At 35.9% G+C, this 20,260-nt stretch overlaps 1 protein-coding gene across 1 annotated transcript in view; it reads left to right on the forward strand.

The window, feature by feature from the left end:
• Nucleotides 1–442: 442 nt before the first annotated feature.
• The window catches only part of tnfsf10l (TNF superfamily member 10, like), a 44,344-nt gene continuing 24,526 nt past the window's right edge, over nt 443–20,260 (forward strand). Inside the window, exons 1-3 of the mRNA XM_028475214.1 lie at nt 443–463; nt 1,261–1,388; nt 5,161–5,311. Coding sequence (XP_028331015.1) covers nt 443–463; nt 1,261–1,388; nt 5,161–5,311 — 300 coding nt within the window. The remainder of the gene's footprint in view (nt 464–1,260; nt 1,389–5,160; nt 5,312–20,260) is intronic.

The following is a 20,260-nucleotide window of genomic DNA, read 5'->3' on the forward strand; positions in this document are numbered from 1 at the left end:
TTATTTTGTTGTCATTTTCTATGTCTGGAATGAATTTTTGTGTTTCACTTGTTATTTTGTGTTTTTTGGAGTCTAAATTCCTCTCATCACCTCACAGCAGACAATGGAGATGCCCAAAGGAGGAGATGAATGTACTACTTCATGTACGCACTGTACTCACTTATCTTTTCAATAGGTCACACAGGGAGTTTTTAGGCAAAAGTGAGTCATGATAGTCATTATATAACTTTCATTTTACACTATGACACTATTTTTGACTTCACCGGTAACTGTAGTGCTCGGTTTGTCAGTAGTTTAAACCACTTTTTGGATTCTGGAAAATTGTGCACCTTTTTGATGATTTGCTATAGATTTGAGTCTTTGTTTAAAGACAAAGACGGATGGAGAAAAGAAGCTTAATATAGGCACAGAAGATTTCTACACTGCTGACAAGAATCCTATCATGCGTCACAATCCATATACGGTTGTTTTCCAAGTCCTGGCTGAAAGTGCGGGAGTATTTTCATTCTTCCACATGAAAACATGAAGAAATGAGTTATGATTCTATTTAAATCATTTTATTATTATACAGCATCAGTCTGTAACAAGCTCCTTAGAGTTAATCTTAATGCATTCAAACAAACCCAGAGGTGGACAACTTCTATTCCAGCGGGGGCCGCAAAAATGTGTTTGGTTGATCAAAGGGCCACATTATCAACATTCATGTCAGCATTTAGAATAATGACCAATCTGAGCATTGATACAGGAAACAACAGAGTTTTTATCGTCATTTTGTGTGTTTCTTTTGTCGTTTTGCTTATTTTTGTAGTTTTTTGTGTTTTTGGAGTATTTTCTGTGTTTTTCTTGTCTTGTAATTCTTTGTATTTTCAAAATGCATTCTTGCTTTTGTTTTGTGTATTTTTCTGTCATTTTGTATGTTTGCTTTGGGGGCCGCATAAAATTAGAACGAGGGCCGCATGTGGCCCCCGGGTTGCCTGTTGCCCTTGTCTGAACTAACCCCATGTGCTGTTTACAAATGACAAAGTTCAAACATTGTAATTGTTTGAACTTTAAAAGTAAAACAGGAGAAAAAACAACTTTCAAATGTTCTTACCCTGTGAGTTTGTGTAATTCTCTTTGGTTTAAGGGTGTGTGTTAGCATAAACACGCACTAAAATGTACACATTGGAATATTTTCTCTTTTTTTATTTTCTCCCTGTTTGAGTTTCACAATGGAGGAGCTGTCATGGCTTTAATTAGACTCCCTGGTTTGTCCTTCAGTCAGCGGGTGAAGCCCCTAAAGCCGTGAGTCACTTCAGCCGCAGACGGACAAGCCCCCGTCTCCTTCCCGCTCGCACTCAGCTGATCTACAGACACGAGGAACGAGCCCATCCACACCACCTCCGATTGTAAAACCAAAACAAAGAAAGATAAAGATGACAAGGATGGAAACTCAGAAAATAAACAGAGACGTTAGGAGACCAAGGTCAGCAGAAAGAAAGAAACAAAAAACCTGTTCCGTAATCGTTTTCCTCCATCGCTGCTTCTTACAAAGTCATTAGTGAGATTTTTAGAGCATGACGCTGACAAATTCCTACACACGCACACGCACACACACACACACACACACAATCAATCCAGAACACAGAGGAATACTCATGTACACAATGGGACAACTAGGGCACACACACTAGGGCTGCAACTATCAAATAATTTCATAATCGGGTATTTGATCGATTATTCCATTGATTAATTAAGTACAGTAAAGGCATTTTGGACAATGTTTAGAAGCCAGTTGAAGACAAAAAAGGACTGTGTCAAGATTGACTTGCCACAAGTTGCAATTACAACAAGAAGACAGTCAACGTCCCCCGCCAGATTGGTTATCATTATAACTCCACAACCTTTTCCTAAATGTCCTAAATCTAAAAACTTAGAAGTATACATAAGAAAATATTATTACATCAGAATATAAAATTACTATCTTAAATGCTTTCTAAGAAAAGTTGTCCCCTTTGAAGACACCGCGAACATAGTAAAGAAAAATGGAACTCGGGCAACAACTCCGGAAAAAATTATTGCATGCTTCTCACTTTCGAACTCCATCAAGGTATTGATACCCTGAAGCCACACACCAAAGTTGGTTATCCTATCTTAAACAGTTTCTGAGAATAGCTGTCCCCTTTAACTCGGACAGATGGACTGACGGAGCTAAAACCTCCCCCTTCCACATTTGTGGTGGGGGATTATAGTGGTGTCGATATTATTGATGATGTTACATAATCTGGACATGTTTGGTGAATGTCTGGCCAAAAGCCATACAGTAACTTTGAACTAATGTGTAATGTACATCTGACTGAACTTTTGAGTCTAAAGTCATGTTGCGTGTGTGTCTGTAAATTATCCGAAGCAGTTTTGTCTGTTTTTGCAGCCAAACTGAACTTACAAATATTCATGCTTGGGTGTTTTTTTCTAGTCCAGTCAAATATTTTAATGATTGGTGAATACATTGTGAACGTAAAGCCATTATTAACATGTCTATCAGAAAGTTGTGATATTTTGAATTTTTCGTTTTTGTTGGGAAATAAGGAGGTAATGTTAGTTTGAGGGACTATATCCACACGTTAATTGTTGCTTCTTGCCAAAAGTATGATTGTATGAGCTTGGGGGAATGGACAACACTCTGCCGTGTATACTGATGATGTTATGGATAATCTTGCGCAATGTTAACTGCAAACTCAAAATGTTTTTGACTGTTAATTTGTCACTGTCAGATTAGATTTTAAAGAGACTCATATTGTTTTGTTGAAGAGTTATCTCGTCATTGTCGACATTTTAATATCAAATATGACAAAAAATATTTTAAAATATATTTATTTAATATTTACATGTTTTCGATAAGTCGCGAAAATCGACACCAGGGTAGATCACTAAAATGCGCTCAAAAACACCCCTGCCACCAATTCTGGAAACCACAAGAATCATTTTCTCACTTCTTATATATCATATTTTTAAAAATACCATGAGGAATCCGATTTTTTTCTGGTGCTGGCCACAGACCTAATAGTTTAATGTTGATAGCCTAAACTTCAACTTTCAACATTTATTTTACCTTTTTTGTCAGACTGAATCTTCAGAAATGCAGTTCTTTAAAAATATATACTTCTTTTCTTATTGTCTGTATGGTGAAAGCAGAGAGACAGTCAATGTTTACCAAATAAAACCCATCAACCTCAGCATCATTAATCCCAGATTTATCCTGGATTGACTTAATTGATGACTCAGCGTCTTCACAGAAACACTAGCTGTCAGTTTATTGTGGGTAAATCAGTCAGCAAAATAACAAAGGGACAATAATGAAGCAGATGTGCATTTAAAGGTCTGGGATGGTTCTTAGTTGGACTGATAAACATGAGTCACGTAGTGATGGAAACGAGCTCTGTATGGTTTCATTTGTGAATCAGTTTCACTTCACGTCAGGGTCACTTTAATGTGCAAGAATCTAGGGCAGCATGATTTTATGATTTATTGGTGAAAGAACAAAGGTTTAGAGAGGAAATTATTTTAAGTGCAGTATTTGCTGCAAGCACAACAACACTATAGCCTTGTCCTCTGGAGAGCAGTGGAAAGTGGAAAAGTTCATTTCCTACACAAAGAAAAGGTCTGAGTAGGTCTAGAAACTTTTTATTCAACAAGGAACAGTTAATTTCCTAAAAAGAGGAAACAAGTATAAATAGGCACCAGCTGGAATGTTTAATGCTGTTTTTTTTATATTTATTATTATTATTATTATTTTATTTATTGTTTGTTTAATTTGACAGTCTTGCCCTAAATGGAGAACTTGCATTGGAAGTTTGCAGCGTTGGTTTATTTTTATTTTTACTTTTCCCATTGATCTTCTGCCTTGTTGTTGTTAGCATTAGCTTCTTCTCTCTCGGATTTAAAAACACTGCTACCAACCCATTGCTATTGTTTAAATAGTAAACATTTCAGCTGATGACTGACTTATGTTGGTGGCGAGGTGCTGCTGTTCTCTTAAAGTGACACCCATTCTTATGTGTGTTTCAATGGTTAGCCAGCTTACAATGGCTATAAGCTAACTGCTAAATACATTATTATAATATTTGGGAAATATAACCAATTGATGATTGCAAACCCCCCAAAAAACACCATTTATACTTTTGTAACTCTGACGTTTCACTGAGCTAAGCTAAACAGCTAATTAGCAAGCTAGGTTTTTATCTAGTACTAAAATGTGTAAAGGCTAACTACGGTTTGCAAAGTGTAAATATTTGGCAAACATAGCAGAATTGTATTGTTTCCAGATGTAAACAATGATTGTGAACCTAAAAGGGCACCATTTATACATTTGTAACATTGAAGTCTCATTTAGCTAATCTAAACAGCTAATTAGCAAGCTAGGTTAATTTTATCAAGCACAAAAATTGCTAAAAGCTTACTGCGATTTGCAAAGGGTAATTATTTTGTAAACATAACACATTGGTATTATTTCCAGATGTACAAAATGTGATTACAAGCATAAAAAAAAAAGCACCATTTCTACTTTTGTAACTCTGACAATTCACTTAGCTAAGCTAAACATCCAATTATCTCACTAAGTATTTATCCAGCACAAAAATGGCTAAAAGCTAACTGCAAGGTGTAATTATTTGCTAAACATAAGCTGGTATTATTTCCAGATGTAAACAATGTAATTATTTCACTTAGCCAACCTTAACAGCCAATTAGCAAGCTAGGTTAATTTTTATTTGGTAAAAGGCTAACTGCGATTTACAAAGTGTAATTATTAGGGCTGATAACGTTGGTCGTTTAGTCGACTAATTGGTCGATGCCATCGTGGTCGACCAAGATTTTCATTGGTCGACCAGCAATGGTATCATATTCAATACTGTTTAAAAAAAAATGCAATGCACTTCTATAGGTGATAAGAATTAAATATCAATATAATGTATTTAATGCCTGAACATGATTCTATGTCCAGCAACAAAAAGCAGATCAGATTAGAGAGGGAACAAATTAAGATGTGGATTATGTAAATATCAAATGTAAGTTTGATTTGAAGTCTGCTGCGAGGTTTATCGCTGTGATGGGATATCGGGGTGATCCAGGTCCTTTCAGTATTCCTGACTTCTGCTCTGTGTTGTTTTTTTCCCCCTAAAGGTGCGTAGCCAGGGGGGTGACAGAGGAGTTAAAGTGCCTGAGTTTACTGAACGCCCTGGATAAGGACCAGGACATTCCAGACCAGCTGGCCCAGCTCTTCGGAGAGCCTTGCATCAAGCTGGCTGAAGGCATCAAAGCCTACATCTCCAAGGTAGGACTAAGTGCAACTCATCAGCGTTTGGATTTCCTCAAACTTCCGACTTTCAAAACAAATCCACGAATTTGGGTTTAACGTATGAATTTATACTTTATTATTTGATTTGCCTACTCTGAAAAGATTTGTGATGACTAAATTACGACTGGAAAGAAATAGAAAAGACATTAGAGGACAAAAATTAAGACTGAGACAAGATCTAAGACTCAGACGGAGACTCACCTAATGCCAGGCATTAAACGACTTTGGAGAAAAACAACTGTCTCACATCTGCTCACATTCAAAGACGATAAAAGATTAAACAAAGACTGTGAGTCATGCAGGATCACTATTTACAACACTTCGACAACTCTTTTTTTTTTCTAGCAAATGTTTCCCAATCCTTTCACATCATGCTCATGGTAGCAAAATGTACAGCTGCCTTGTTTGTATTGGTTTGCGTGGAAAATCCTGTCATCTTCCTGGGTCCGGTTTTGTTAGCGCTCGTCTGTTGGTCGTCGGGTGTCACGTTACGCAAAGACTGAAAGACTTGTGCTAACACCAAACAGGTTTGATATTGTCTTAGAGCCAAGACTAGGAAAAGACTGAGCCAAAACATCTGAGTATAACAGCTCAAACTACACAATCAAGCTGCGGGAGCATGCTGCGACTCTAGTCAGACTCCAAAGATACTGTAGTGAAGACTGTTAGATTAAAGACTAGTATAATACAAACAACCAAATTATACTAACATATCTCAGACTACGTCTACATACAACACTAAGACCATATCTAACACCAAAACAAATTCTAACGCTATATTTGGGACCAAGAACAAGACAATATCAAAAACTGAGACCATATCTAAGACTAAAACTAAGACAATATCTAAGACCAAAACCAAATCTAAGACTTTAACTAAGACCAAGAAAAGACTACATCCATGACTGACTAAGACAAAGACAATATCTTAGGCCAAGACCAAATCTAAGACTACAACTAATAACAAAAACAAGACAATAACCTAGACTATAATCAAGCTAAGACCATATCTAAGACTAAGACCAAATCTCAGACAATATCCAAGACCAAGAAATGACTATATCCAAGACAAAGACAAAGACCATATCGCTAAGACCAAATCTAAGACTACAACTATTACCAAGAACACGACAATAGCCAAGACTTAAACAAAAACTAAGACAATATCTATGACTAAGAACAAATCTAAAACTAAGACAATATCTAAGACCAAGACCAAGTCTCAGAAAGATGAAGAACAAGACAATATCCAAGACTAAAACCACATGTAAGACTAAAACTAAAACCACATTTACAACTAAGTCTTTATGTAAGACTAAGACCAAGACAATATCAAAGACTATGACTAAGACCATATCTAATACTAAAACTAAGACCATAAATAAGACTTAAAGACTAAGACCATATCTAAAATGGCAAATCTAAGACAGTATCAAAGATCAGGTGTAATACAAAGTAAATACCTCAGACTAAATTTAGGACTAAATCTAAGACTAAGACTAAAACCTGAACTGCTTTGTTTCTAGGTTGGATTTGAGGCCTTTCCTCTTTTTTACAGGTCTTTAATTAATCTTTTACCCTAATTTTATATTTATATTACATTAACATCAAAGGTTACATTTTGATTTTCTCCTCTTTTCTAACTACAGTATTTTATAGTTTTTATCTTGACAGTTTTCCTTTCCTTTACATTTTGTCCTCCTTTGAGTAAAGCTTTCTTCAACCTGACGTTAGAAAAACAGTCCCACCGTAAAACCTCTGTGTGGGAGGAACCGCTAGAAGCAAACTCAGCTGTGAGGGAGTCCAACTCCTTAAATACCTTTAAAGTAGACCATTCTCATGATCAAAAACAGTGTTTAAGAAACAGAATTTTTGGACATTTGAAGTTGACATCATATCTTTCCAAGTGTTTTCCAGCTGATCCCACGTATAGCCTAGCTTATTTATGGAGCAGATTTTCAAAAACAGCCGTTGTTTCTGTGCTGCCTTAAACCACAAAGACAGGGATGAGGCACTGAAGAACAAAAAAAAAGATCAAACAAACTTCAAAGAGACAACCGTCATGTCCAGTTACAGCTAAAAGAGTCCAAATGCATCTTTATACAAGACTCATAGTAAACGTATTGTTGTGTAGCAACCACAGATCAAATAAACACCAATTGTTGGATGATATACGAGTACGGGAATCATTTATTGCAAACTCTTAAAAAACAAATGTACCCAGTTGTTACTGTATAACTTTTTTTATATAAATATATATAGATATATTTATCTATTTCATTTTATTATACATTTACTACACATCTATTATTTATTATACATTATTTAAAATTAAACAATTTTTTTTGTATGATTTTCAAAGTATACGATTTTTTTGTTTGACAAGATGCAGATGTAAAATCTAGACAAAATCCCTCCAAAAATGTAATTCCATGATGAAAAATGAGTGTAAAATTAATACATAAATATCTGTTAAATAACTTGCCGTAGGTAGTCGTAAATGTTGCCGACTAAAATTGTTTTGTATTTCGTTGACATTTGTAATAAAAGCTCTGATGATTAACCTTTAATCACTAGTTTGAGGCACGCTATTGGCTGAAGGGGGCGGGCTATAGTTAGCAGTACATCAGAATGTGTTTGATCATTCAGGGGCGCTATAACATGAATTTGAACCTATCGTGGAGTCTGGAACGGTATCAATATTTTTATACTGCATTTTATTTTAACCAGAATTATATTTGAGAAAAGGAAAGTAGAGAATACAGTTGTTTTAGATTGTGTGGCTGTTTTAATTTGAAAATAATTATTACGTAAGCTAAAACTTTGAGCTTTCTGCCTCTTCCAGCACCGTATATCTATTTCTGTGATAATGTGCATTGGGTAAAAAAAAAAAAAAACTAAACTAAATAGATATTTGTAAATAATTTAAAAAAAAAGGTAAAATGTAAAAAAAAGAAAAAATGTTAAATGTAGAAAAATAAAACATTAAATATTTCCATTGTTTTACAATTTCATATGAATTCTATGGAAGCCCGTTTCCGCCACAAAAAAAAAAAAAAAAAATCACCAAGGAAAGTCATAATTATGAGTTAGTAAAGTCATAATTATGAGAAAGAAAGTCATAATTATGAGTTAGTAAAGTCATAATTATGAGTTAGTAAAGTCATAATTATGAGATAGAAACATTTTTGGTACATCCATCTGTACCCATGACACTGACCAGAAATCTCCATTTGTTGTTCAATAAACTGAGCTACTTCAGCCACATCAGTTTTATCCTTTCGACGCCAGAGCCTCTTTCTGCTTAGTATCTTTTCAAGGGTGCGTTTACTCAGCATATTTCTATGTGAATTTGCAAGCAAAAAAGTATTTCATCATTTGTAAAGCCCCGTCTAAAGTATTCTACGGTAGTCTAATCAGCCATCTCTCAGTGTCAGCTCACCACATGAACAAGCTGCTGTAAATGTGTTTAAGTATCTCATAATTATGACTTTACTAACTCATAATTATGACTTTCTTTCTCATAATTATGACTTTACTAACTCATAATTATGACTTTCTTTCTCATAATTATGACTTTACTAACTCATAATTATGACTTTCTTTCTCATAATTATGACTTTCTTTCTCAAAATTATGACTTTCTATCTCATAATTATGACTTTACTAACTCATAATTATGACTTTCTTTCTCATAATTATGACTTTCTCTCATAATTATGACTTTACTAACTCATAATTATGACTTTCTATCTCATAGTTATGACTTTCTTTCTCATAATTATGACTTTCTATCTCATAATTATGACTTTCTATCTCATAATTATAACTTTCTATCTCATAATTATGACTTTCTTTCTCACAATTATGACTTACTATCTCATAATTATGACTTTCGTTGGTGATTTTTAATTTTTTCTAGTGGCGGAAACGGGCTTCCATAGAATTCTGATCACAAACCCAGTGAACCACACAAAGAGCAGGTGATCTACGTCACCTCAGAGTTTACACACACAACACTCCAACATGTGTGTTTTTTATTGGCCTTTATTCACACGTCAGTACAAAGCGGGTTCGCCCCGGGCTCCATGCACAGTGTGTGTGTGTGTGTGTGTGTGTGTGCGTGCGTGCGTGCGTGCGCGCGCGCGTGCGTGCGTGCGTGCGGACATGCCAAGTATCATGGTTTTTGTATCGTCTACACCTGTAAACGTTATGTTTAGATGCACTTGTGCCAGAGTATTAGAGGGACTGAACTCAGAGTTTGGATATTTTCAAAATAAGGCTCAATAATGGCATGAAAAATAATGCTTGAGACACAACTCAAATGTTACAGTTTTCAATGTGAACAGAATTCATTATTTTGAACCTTGACGTAAAAACCCTCAAAAAGCCATTTTTAAAGTAGTACAACCTCTCCATATAGACAATGTAAACAATGCTTTTGATACATTGTCAGTTTAATTTGCCTTTGTTTAGTTTTAATGTATTAAAAACTTTGAATTCAAACATTTAGAATATAAATAAATTAACAATGCTAAATGTTGAACTGTTTAAACACATATATTTATATAAATTCAATTCAATTCAATTGAAAAACAGAACAAAAAACATTCAATTTTAAATAACATATAGCCTACTTGATAGTACATTACATTGAATTTATAAAAATTTAATTCTAAATTTTAAAAATAAATTATGAATGTTTAAAATTATTATTATTATTAGCTTGGAACCTTAAACCGCTGTTTTTGCCATGAGAAAATATTTCCATGTTGACAGCCAAAATATTCATTTTGTTTGAAAACAATTTAATAGAACAAAAACATTTATTTAAATTCAAAATCTGAACAGATTGTGGATTAAAATACATTTAATGAAATTTTAAAATCCAAATGAATCTAAATTTAAAGTTTCTCGTAAATTAAAGTTAAACATGTAAATAAATTAAATTCTGATTTATAATGAACTCCAAATTTTGGAATTGAAATTAAAAGCTTGAATTAAATGCTACAGTACATTTTATTTTATTCAAACTTTAAACATTTAAACGTGTCTTTCGCTCTCAGAAAATCTTTCCATATCGTCGGCTAAAATGCTATTTTATCAAAACAGCCACAATAATAATAAAAATTGAAAACTTGAATTAAATATTTAAAAGCTATATCAAATTCAATAACAGTTTTAAATGTACTTTAAATATTTAGGTGTTTTTAAGGATGGCACTTTGGAAGGAATTCAGCTTTTATTTCCTCACAGCTTTTGGAATAATAAACCAAAACATGTTTGTATGTGTTTAGAAACCTCTCCCACTCAGGTTTACAAGCCTCTGCTGTTAAACTCACTAATAATAATAATAATGATAAAGATCTTCTCTAATCTTGGTTCAGATCCACAAAGCTGCAACACATTATCAATTAGAAGCACAGTAAAAAGCTCAAGCTGCTGCGTTTGTTCCGTTTCGTGTGTTTTGGCCTTTTTTCAGAGCTCGTCTTTGATGTTCAACGGACAATGTGACACCTTTCTGTACTTTTACTCCATTAACGCAGGCGTTCTCAACCTTGGGGTCAGGACCCCATTTGGGGTAGCAAGACACTGAGAGGGGGCTGCCAGATACCTTCGAGAAACTAATTTGAGCCCATTTTTGCTTATTTTTACCCTTTTTCTGCAACTACACCAAACTTGCCATATTTTAACCTATTTTCAACACTTTTTCTTGCCATATTTTTGCTCTTTTTAATGTATTTTACTACAATATTCCCATTTCTGACACTTCGACATCAAACTTCAATGCCTTTTCTGCAAATTTTTTCCACTTTCAAGACCAACTCTTTTCCACCACTTTTCCACCTGATGTCACATGTTGATCCATTACTGTCACTTTTAACCTCTTTTCACCATATTTTATACTTATTTTTGCCAATTTAACAACATTCACAATTTTTCATGCACATTATTTGCCAGTTAAAACTAATTGTTCCTACATTTTTCTGCCACTTTTAAGCCAATATCAACACATTGACCCTTTCTACCAATTTTTCTGTCTGTTTTTTTGCCACTCAATTTGCAACTTTTAACCAATTTCTGTGGTTTTTAAAATCCCATTTCACCACCTTTTGGTCAATTTTAACTCATTTTGTTTCTGATTAAAACAAGGATTTACATCTTTAAGATGACTATATACTAAGGCCCAAATAATAATACACTTCCTGGATAACAGTGGATATTATTCAGATGAATAAAATAAATGTGTTTATCACAGATTCATAGAACAATGGACCATTATTTTTGCTGACTTCATGGTCTCTGACACCTTTATTTTGGGGGTTGCGGGCTGAGGTGGAGAACCACTGCATCAAAGCATGAAAATGCAGCACTTTGAGATGTTATCTTGGTAATTCCCCGTCGTTCCCGTCACACACACTCATACTTAATAGTGCTGAGTCGCTCATTGATAAAATAAAAGTCTCCTCACTCACTCACGCTTCTACTTTCCTGCACTTCTCCACATGTTTTCCACTGCGGTCGTGACACATGCTGCAGCTCTGATTTGGGACTTTTACACTCAGCACTTTTTTTACTAGGATCAACAAAGTGAGTGAGTGAGGGAACTGAGGCTGACGCGGCACATTTACCAGGTTATTTATCAACAGTCATGGTAACTTAATCCCTTTCATTCCCCTTTTCTGTTTGAAACTAAGTCACAGTCATAAGAAACGTGAAGTTTTGTGGATTAATGGGGCTTTGTTTTGAGGTTTGAAGAAGTTGGGAGTAGTTTTCTTGAAAGGTTTTTATTAAAAAATCTCACATTTATTATTTTAACCAGGTTTGATGTCGGAAAACTTATTTCCAGCACGTTCTTTTTGTCTTCTTTTTGGACAATATGTTAAGGTTTCATTTTTTTCAGACACCCTTTATTCGGGAAATTTACTTTGATCTCCTGACAAGTTTTGGCTGCCAACTGCCAGTCTTCTTCAGAGGCATCTGCTGATCGCTTTGATGTGTCCTTGACTTCAGCGTAATAATTCCAGCTAATATTAATCACATATTATTCAAAAAGAAGACAAAATGAACTTGCTGGAATTTGATTTTGGAAAAATGTTGAGTTCTTTCAACAACAATTATTTGGTAATTTACACAATGATTAATATTTTCTCTGTCATTTTCATTTTCTCTAGCGGGCCAAATCCGATGCTCTGAACGGCCAGATTTGGCCCCCGAGCTTTGGGTTTGACACATGTGGCCTAGAAACTTTAACTATTACATGAAAACATGGAAATTGGGAAACTGTCTCCATGTAAACAGCCTTTCTCGCAAAGAAAACAATAAGTGTTTGCAATAGTTATATATGAATATATGAAGGTTAGAAATGTTCATGTTGAAGTTATTAATGAACTAGAGAAGTGTTTGCTTGATTAAGCCTGAAATAGTCACCACAGACTTTTGGTTGTTTTGGACGTTTCCATGTGGATGCAATGCTTTTCACAAACAAAAGCTGTTGGTATGAGAGAGAAATGTGGACGTAGCCGGTATGAGCCGGTATCTATCTGTGGGCGTAATGATGATTGGAAGAGATTTTTGATTCCTAGCAGACAACATTTGGTAATCTGGGTTCGGTTTATCTCATGTAGTGAAGAAAAGAGCCGTATTCTAGAAAGTCCTGCTGCCAAAAACATCTGCTGACTCATTATTGTTCATCAAAATTGGATAAAATGTACTCAAAACGTGTTTCTAACTGAGCCTTTTCATAGAAGTCCATTGAGTCATTGAGCATTTATCAGCTGTAGGGATTTTTGGCTCGAATACGCAAGGAAAAAAACAGTATTTGTTCAGATCAAGCTTTGAGGAAACAAAAACCCATATCAGTGAAAAGCTTTCATGTTATTAAATATTATCATAGCAAGAAACCCATTTTCATCTGTTTTCAAGAAGAAGAAAATAAATCACCCTTTAAAGTAAACAAACCCTACTGTTTTATGGAGGCTAATGTGCTCAGCTAGCTGCTAGCCAGCGCTACATATTTTCCTCACATGTATGAATCTCTTGTTGACGTCTGGGAGGCCTCGCAGCTGTTGGCCGCCAACAGGTGGCCTGATAGGAAGCCATCGCGTTAACATTTAGCCTCATAAAAAGCCTTTGAGCCGTGCTAGCTAGGCCACATGGCTACAGGGTTTCAGTGCTGCCTACGCGTATGTGAAGAAGCTAATCCCTGAGCAACAGTGGGATCTGTTAGCACACATGTGGGATATGATCCTATAACTATGTCTCACATTGTGGATTAGAAAGGAGTTTCCTGACAAATCCAAAGGCGGGAAAAAAGCTTTGCTACATGAGTAAAAACGCTAACCTGTTCAATCGCCAAACGAGCACATACTCAATCCTTATACTGGAACTAATCAACAATGCTCGGAATTTCATTCATGAGAAATAGTAGAATAAAGTCTTTTATTTTGGTGTTCCATTCGCCTAATTACATTTTAACTTTTGGAGGAAATAACTGACAAAAAGGATAATTGTTTCATCCCAATTTGAACTTTTTAAACAAATACTGGAAAGCAATAGTAGTAACAATTTTTAAATTTTTTCACGACTATTACTTTACCAAATTTCATTTTCCTATGTGATGTTGTTCCTGAGATATTGGAAGCTGAAAATCGAAGAAAAATAAGGACGCATAAAAAAATCAAGGCAGGGTCCCTCACTAAATTGGCCATATCTCAAAAATTATTCATTTGATCAAACTAAAAAAAAATACAGTGTGCCTATTGAATATTCACAGAACAATTGGTAGGAATTTCATAATTTTTTGAGACCGAAGTGTGTGAGATGTCCTGAAAATTTCCATGGTCATAGAATGATCCAAATGACTCTTAAAACAAGATAACGTTTCCTAAACTTTGGGTACAGAAAGGTAAAAAAAAAAAGGCAAATAACTCAATAATCTTTAAATAATACATTATAATCAGATGTAATTTCCGTCACAACTTTCGACCGTGGCTCAGGTGGTAGTGGGTCGTCTTCTGATCGGGAGGTTGGGGGTTCGATCCCAGTACCTGACTATGTGTCGAAGTGTCCTTGGGCAAGACACTGAACCCTAAGTTGCTCCCAGTGGTCGACTAGCGCCTTGCATGGCAGTGATTGGGTGAATGAGCTGATATGTAAAGCACTTTGAGACTGCTTCAGTGTGGGGATAAAGAGCTATATAAATCAAGTCCATTTACCAAATATATAGTGTGACTTATACAATGAAGCGACTTATTTACTAATTTATTTAGTGTGTTTAATCAATGTGGACATAACATCATATATCCATGTTATAACTAACTAATTCAGTGCATGGCTCTCTAATAAGTAGGGGTGTAAAGACTTGGTGAAGTTAAAGGGTTAATAAGTAAGACACGTCGGTTCTTAATGGAGTTTTCAAACACACTGGATTCTCTCAGTTTAAAAAGACGGTGCTGAATGATCGTACAATAAAACATCGATCAGGAAATGATGGAAACACTGAACCAACGAAGGAAGGAGAGGGAAATTATTAATGGATGTGACCTCCACAGATGTGGAAATAACAGGAAGTGGAGAGAACAGCAGAAGAAGAACGAGGTGTAGAAGAAGAGTGGAGGAGAACTCTGGTTTTTATTACGTGTTCCCTCTGTTCATCTCATACAACTGTAGATTACATTTACAGATGCATTAGAAGATGTTTAAAGACACTACAACCACAAATTAAAGATTCACCCTCTGCTGTGTTGGTTCAATAAATACAATTAAAAAGTTGAATTTTGTATCATAATCCTAAAGCCTATTCTAACAGTAGGTGGCGGTAATTCAGAGGTTATTTTTAAGTTACCGCATTGAATACCAGCAGCTCTTATTGTCCTGTCAGTTTGAAATGAATCTGAAATATTGTGAAAAGAGGTTAAAAGGGACCGTAATGGGTCAACATATGCTACATTAGGTGGAAAAGTGGTGGAAAAGGTTTATAAGTGCCAAAAATGTCTTGGAAGTGGAAAAATGTGCAGAAAAGGCATTGAAAAGTGATGGAGAAGTGGCAGGAATTGGAGTAATGTAGCAAATATGGCAAGAAAAAGTGATGAAAATAGGTTTAAAAAATGCAATTTTGGTGTAGCAAAAATGGGCTCAAATTGTTCAAAAATATTCTTAGTTTCTCGAAGGCATCTGGCGACCCCCTCACAGTGTGTTGCAACCCTAAATGTGGCCCTGACCCCAGGGTTGAGAACCCCTGGTCTAGTGGACTAACAGCAAGATTTTTACAGTCGATCAAAATAATCTTGAAATAAATAAATACTATAAGTTTGATACGTAGCTCAGGTGAAGTTATTGGTCTGGATTTGTTGACGTTGACTTCAGGCTTTTCAGAATAAAAGCGATTTGACACAGTCAGATGATAAATGTTGTGATGTAATCCCCTGCTTTCAAGCAGTATTAGTGATTTATTGGGACATTTAATATGTGGAAAGCAGCAGGTTGGAGGAAGAAGACGGTGATGAAGGTAACAGACCATCACACCTGCTGAGACAAAGCTGTGTGATGGATGATCTGCTGTGTCAGTGTTTTCCTCAAACGCTCCAGGTGTCATCCATGTGCCGCCTTCCCTCACATTGTTCAGATCTTCACACTTGGTTTCGTGTTTTATGGAGGAGTCGTGGGCTGATAACGGAGCGTGTGAAAAAGCAGCGGGTTCTCCACTGGCTGCACAGCAGTTATGTTGTCGGAGGCAGGAATGTTGTTCCTTCCTGCCACTCGGGGTCAGGAGGTCGGGAACGCCTGCTCCCCTCGCTCATGGCACAGGAAAATGCTTTTCACCTTGAGCTTCAAGCGCTGGGAGTTCCCATCCCGTCTACGCTTCACTTTCTTCAGCATCAAATTCTTGGACTCACTATTGTGTCCAAGTTTTTTTTATTTACTTTTTTACATATTTTAGGTTTTCTACACATTCCCATGGAGAACAATCTTTGTCCTTGTTTTCAAAGTGGGAAAAACAACAACAGAGCGGTCTTAGAAAGACTATACGGGATAAAAATAACACGCTGGAAGCTCTGGAATGTTTGTTTAGAGCAGTTCACCTGTTGGGTGTATCATTTCAACTGGTGATCATTACACCTGGTGACACGTCGAACACTTCCTGGTTATTAATTAACTTCAGCAAGTTCTTTTTGAATAATATGTTCAGGTTTAATTTATTCAGACAACTTTTATTTCAGGAAATATACTCAATGTCACCTGCCAGTCTTCTTCAGAGGCGTCTACTGATCGCTTTGATGTTTCAATGACTTTCTCGTAGTAATTCCAGCAAGTTCTTTTTGAATATTACGTTAAGGTTTCATACCTTTTTCTTTTATATAACTGTTTTTCAGGAAATTTACTTTGATCTCGACATGTTTTGACTGAAACATGAAACCTAAACATATTATTCAAAAAGAAGACAAAAAGAACTTGCTGGAATTATGATGCGGAAGTCAAGGACACATCAAAGCGATCAGCAGATGCCTCAGAAGAAGACTGGCAGTTGACAGTCGAAACTTGTCAGGAGATCAAAGTAAATTTCATGAAGAACAGTTTTCTGCCTTAGTGGACTAACAGGAAGATTTTTACAGTCGATCAAATTATTCTTGAAATATTAACTAATTTACGTTTGATATGTAGCGCAGATGAAGTGAATGGTCTCGATTTGTTGATGTTGACTTTAGGCTTTTCAGAATAAAAGCGATCTTCAGAGGCGTCTACTGATCGCTTTGATGTTTCAATGGCTTCCGCGTAGTAATTCCAGCAAGTTCTTATTGTTGTCTATTTGTACTTTGATCTCCTGACATGTTTCGACTGAAACATGAAACCTTAACATATTATTCAAAAAGAAGACAAAAAGAACTTGCTGGAATTATTACGCGAAAGACAAGGAAACATCAAAGCGAATAGCAGATGCCTCTGAAGAAGATTGGCAGCTGACACTCGAAACTTGTCAGGAGAAATTTCACGAAGAAAAGTTTTCTGAATAAATGAAACCTTTAACATATCAAACACTTCCTGGTTCGAATTAGGTCATGCTGTCAGGGCGTCCTTTCTCCATGATCGTTAAAAACGGACGAAACTTACAGAATTCACTTCCGGAAATTATTAATTTTGCTTTTATCTTAAACCAAATGAAGCGGAAATTACAGTATGGAACAGAAAATACACTCACATGACAATGTCATGCATTCACACACAATTTTTCCCATAAACGGTTTAGCAAGAAACGGAAATTAAAAAAATTTGCGCAAAATCTCACTTCAAAATTTTGCAATGTAATGGATTTTACCTCCTGAAATAAAAATAGCTTTATGAGACACACTAAACCCTCACCTACATGTTTTTGGACAATGTCATCATCTCTACAATGTCATATTGTCGTAAAACAGACATCTGTTCAACTGGTGACCAACGTGGACACCAACTGACCTTTAACATCATATAACAGCTAAACCCAAGCGCAATGAGACTTCAGTGATATATTGTATTGTCAATACTTTAAACTCAAACTCTATGTGCTGCTGGCACCAGAATGAATATTGTTACCTCATGCTCCTTTTTATTTAGGAAATAGCTCAAGTATGAAATATTGTGTTTTTATGGAGGCGTGAGATGGGAAACTATTTCACTCTCAAGACCTGAGCTGTGAGGACCTTTTTTAGCTGAAAACAACAACAACAACAACATGCTGAAAGCACTCTGCAGTCATTTCTGTTGAAGAGGGAAAGAACGCTCACACAAAGAGCATTTTGTGTCCAGGTGTAGTGGTTCAACTGGTGGTCATTTTAACTGGTGACACTTCCATGCCATCACTCCATCTACAATGAAAATGTTACGTCATCTGTCGTTATAATCAGCAAAGCTGTCAGAAAGCCGTCACATGATAACATGATCACTTGTCCGACTGTAACACCTACTGGCACGACTGTTTTACTGGTCCCAACGATACCGTCTAAGAATGCGGAGACGCACGTTTGTCAGATAACGTCGTTCCTTCAGCACGCACACACACACACAGTACGCCGATTGACCCACAAGCCACACCTACATCCGTTTTCTGACCAATCACACAGCAGTTCTCGCAGATGTTCAACAAAGATCAACAAAACAAGCCAACGGAGCCAAAATGACATCATTTTGTGAAACAACAAAGGAAGTTCTTTGTTCCTAGTGAAGTTTGTTGAAGTCTTCAAGGGAGAGATAATAAAATACGGTATGTGAACTGCTGCTGGAATTCCCACATTCTCTCAGATGGAAGCAAAATGATTCTAATTTAATCTGATAAACACAGCAGAGTTGAAACAAAGCAAAGTCTGAGGAGGAAAAGACTAGTGGAACAGTGGAAACTAGTAAATCATTGACATGGATTTGGTTTTCAACCGATCTGGTACCAGTTCAACTTTTATGGCCAACAACTGATCTTAATTTTTTCTTCTTTTTTTTTTTTTTTAAAGAAAAAAAAAACTAAATTTAGATTTTTAACCAAATGTTAAGATTGACAAAAAAGCTAATATTAGTTCATACTTAAGTATTTACTGACCTTTATTTATATATTATGAACAAAAGGTCAAGAATCTGTTGACAGTAAAGATGACTAAATATTTCAAACCTCTTTTTCACCCTCTTATCCTGTCTGTCAGACCACGAGAACCCTTTAGGGTTTTTTACGTGGCTCTTTTAAGCTGCTTCCTCTCATTAACCAGGATTGTAACGCCTTTATTGTTGTGGCTATTTCAGATTATATACATTACCTTTTATTGGATTGATTTATTATCAATACATGGAGATTTCCGGATGTGCATGTAGATTTGTCCTAATAACTGCATACCTTCTGAAATTCTCCAAGTAGCGCTAAAATGTTGAACCTTAAATGTTTTCCCTGGAATCCTTTTCTTTACGTTGATTTATATCTTATTTCTTCTGTTTGTATTCCTTCTATTTCTTCTCTTCTGAGTTTGTTTTTGGAGTTTTGTAGCAATTGTGCATCATATTGACATTTTGTGCATTTATGTTGTCATTTTGTCTGTAATTGAGTAATTTTTGTTGGTTGTTTTTGTCATTTTATGTATTTTTTCTGTTGTTTTGTGTGTTTTTGGGGTCATTTTGTCATTTGCAGACAATAAATGTAATCTCCTCCGTTCTCCCTATTAGCGACCAATCCCACATGTTAGCTTAGCATGTAGCGACCATTTCTACGTGTTTGGGTTAGCAGAGTCAAAGCAAAAAGGGACGGAGCTGTGTTTTATGAGCTGATTTATGGATTAATCCTGTGATTTCAATGATCATATTAATACTAATGAATGCCTTTAAAGCATCACGTTATGTAACAATCTTTTTATTTTCCCCTTTGGGTTAGGGTGAGCACTTGGTTTTATTCCTTTACACTCTAAAGCACTTTGGCGACCTCCAGGGTTATAAAGTGATGCTATACAGATAAATATGAATGAATCTTCTGGTGCTTTGGATGTTTCCACATGTGTAAAAAGACTTAATAGTTGCTATCATATAAAGTGTGTTTTGCTAACCCTGCTAATCTTGGCATAACATGTTGAAACTCCCTGAAAGTGGGAGAGTTTTCCAAAGATGGAGGTGAAGGAGGACTTTGGGGGTTACCGGACAGGAAGTGGAGAAAGTGAGCGGACACAGAGTCTTTTGTGTTTGTGTATCAGCTGGAAATCACTAACAACATAGAAGCCCACCCTGTGTGTGTGTGTGTGTGTGTGTGTGTACGTACACACTGACATTTACTTTTCAATGGTCCACTGTGAGCAGACTGAGATAAGGAGGCGAGCAGCAGCTTTGGCCCAGAAGACAAACACTCAGACTAAACCAGAAGTCTCTCAGTGGACATAACCTCACGCTGAGGTTTACGTCATTGCTGAACTTTTTACTAAATAT

This window comes from Gouania willdenowi, chromosome 18 (genome assembly GCF_900634775.1).
Source record: "Gouania willdenowi chromosome 18, fGouWil2.1, whole genome shotgun sequence".
In the NCBI taxonomy this organism is placed as follows: Eukaryota; Metazoa; Chordata; class Actinopteri; order Blenniiformes; family Gobiesocidae; genus Gouania; species Gouania willdenowi.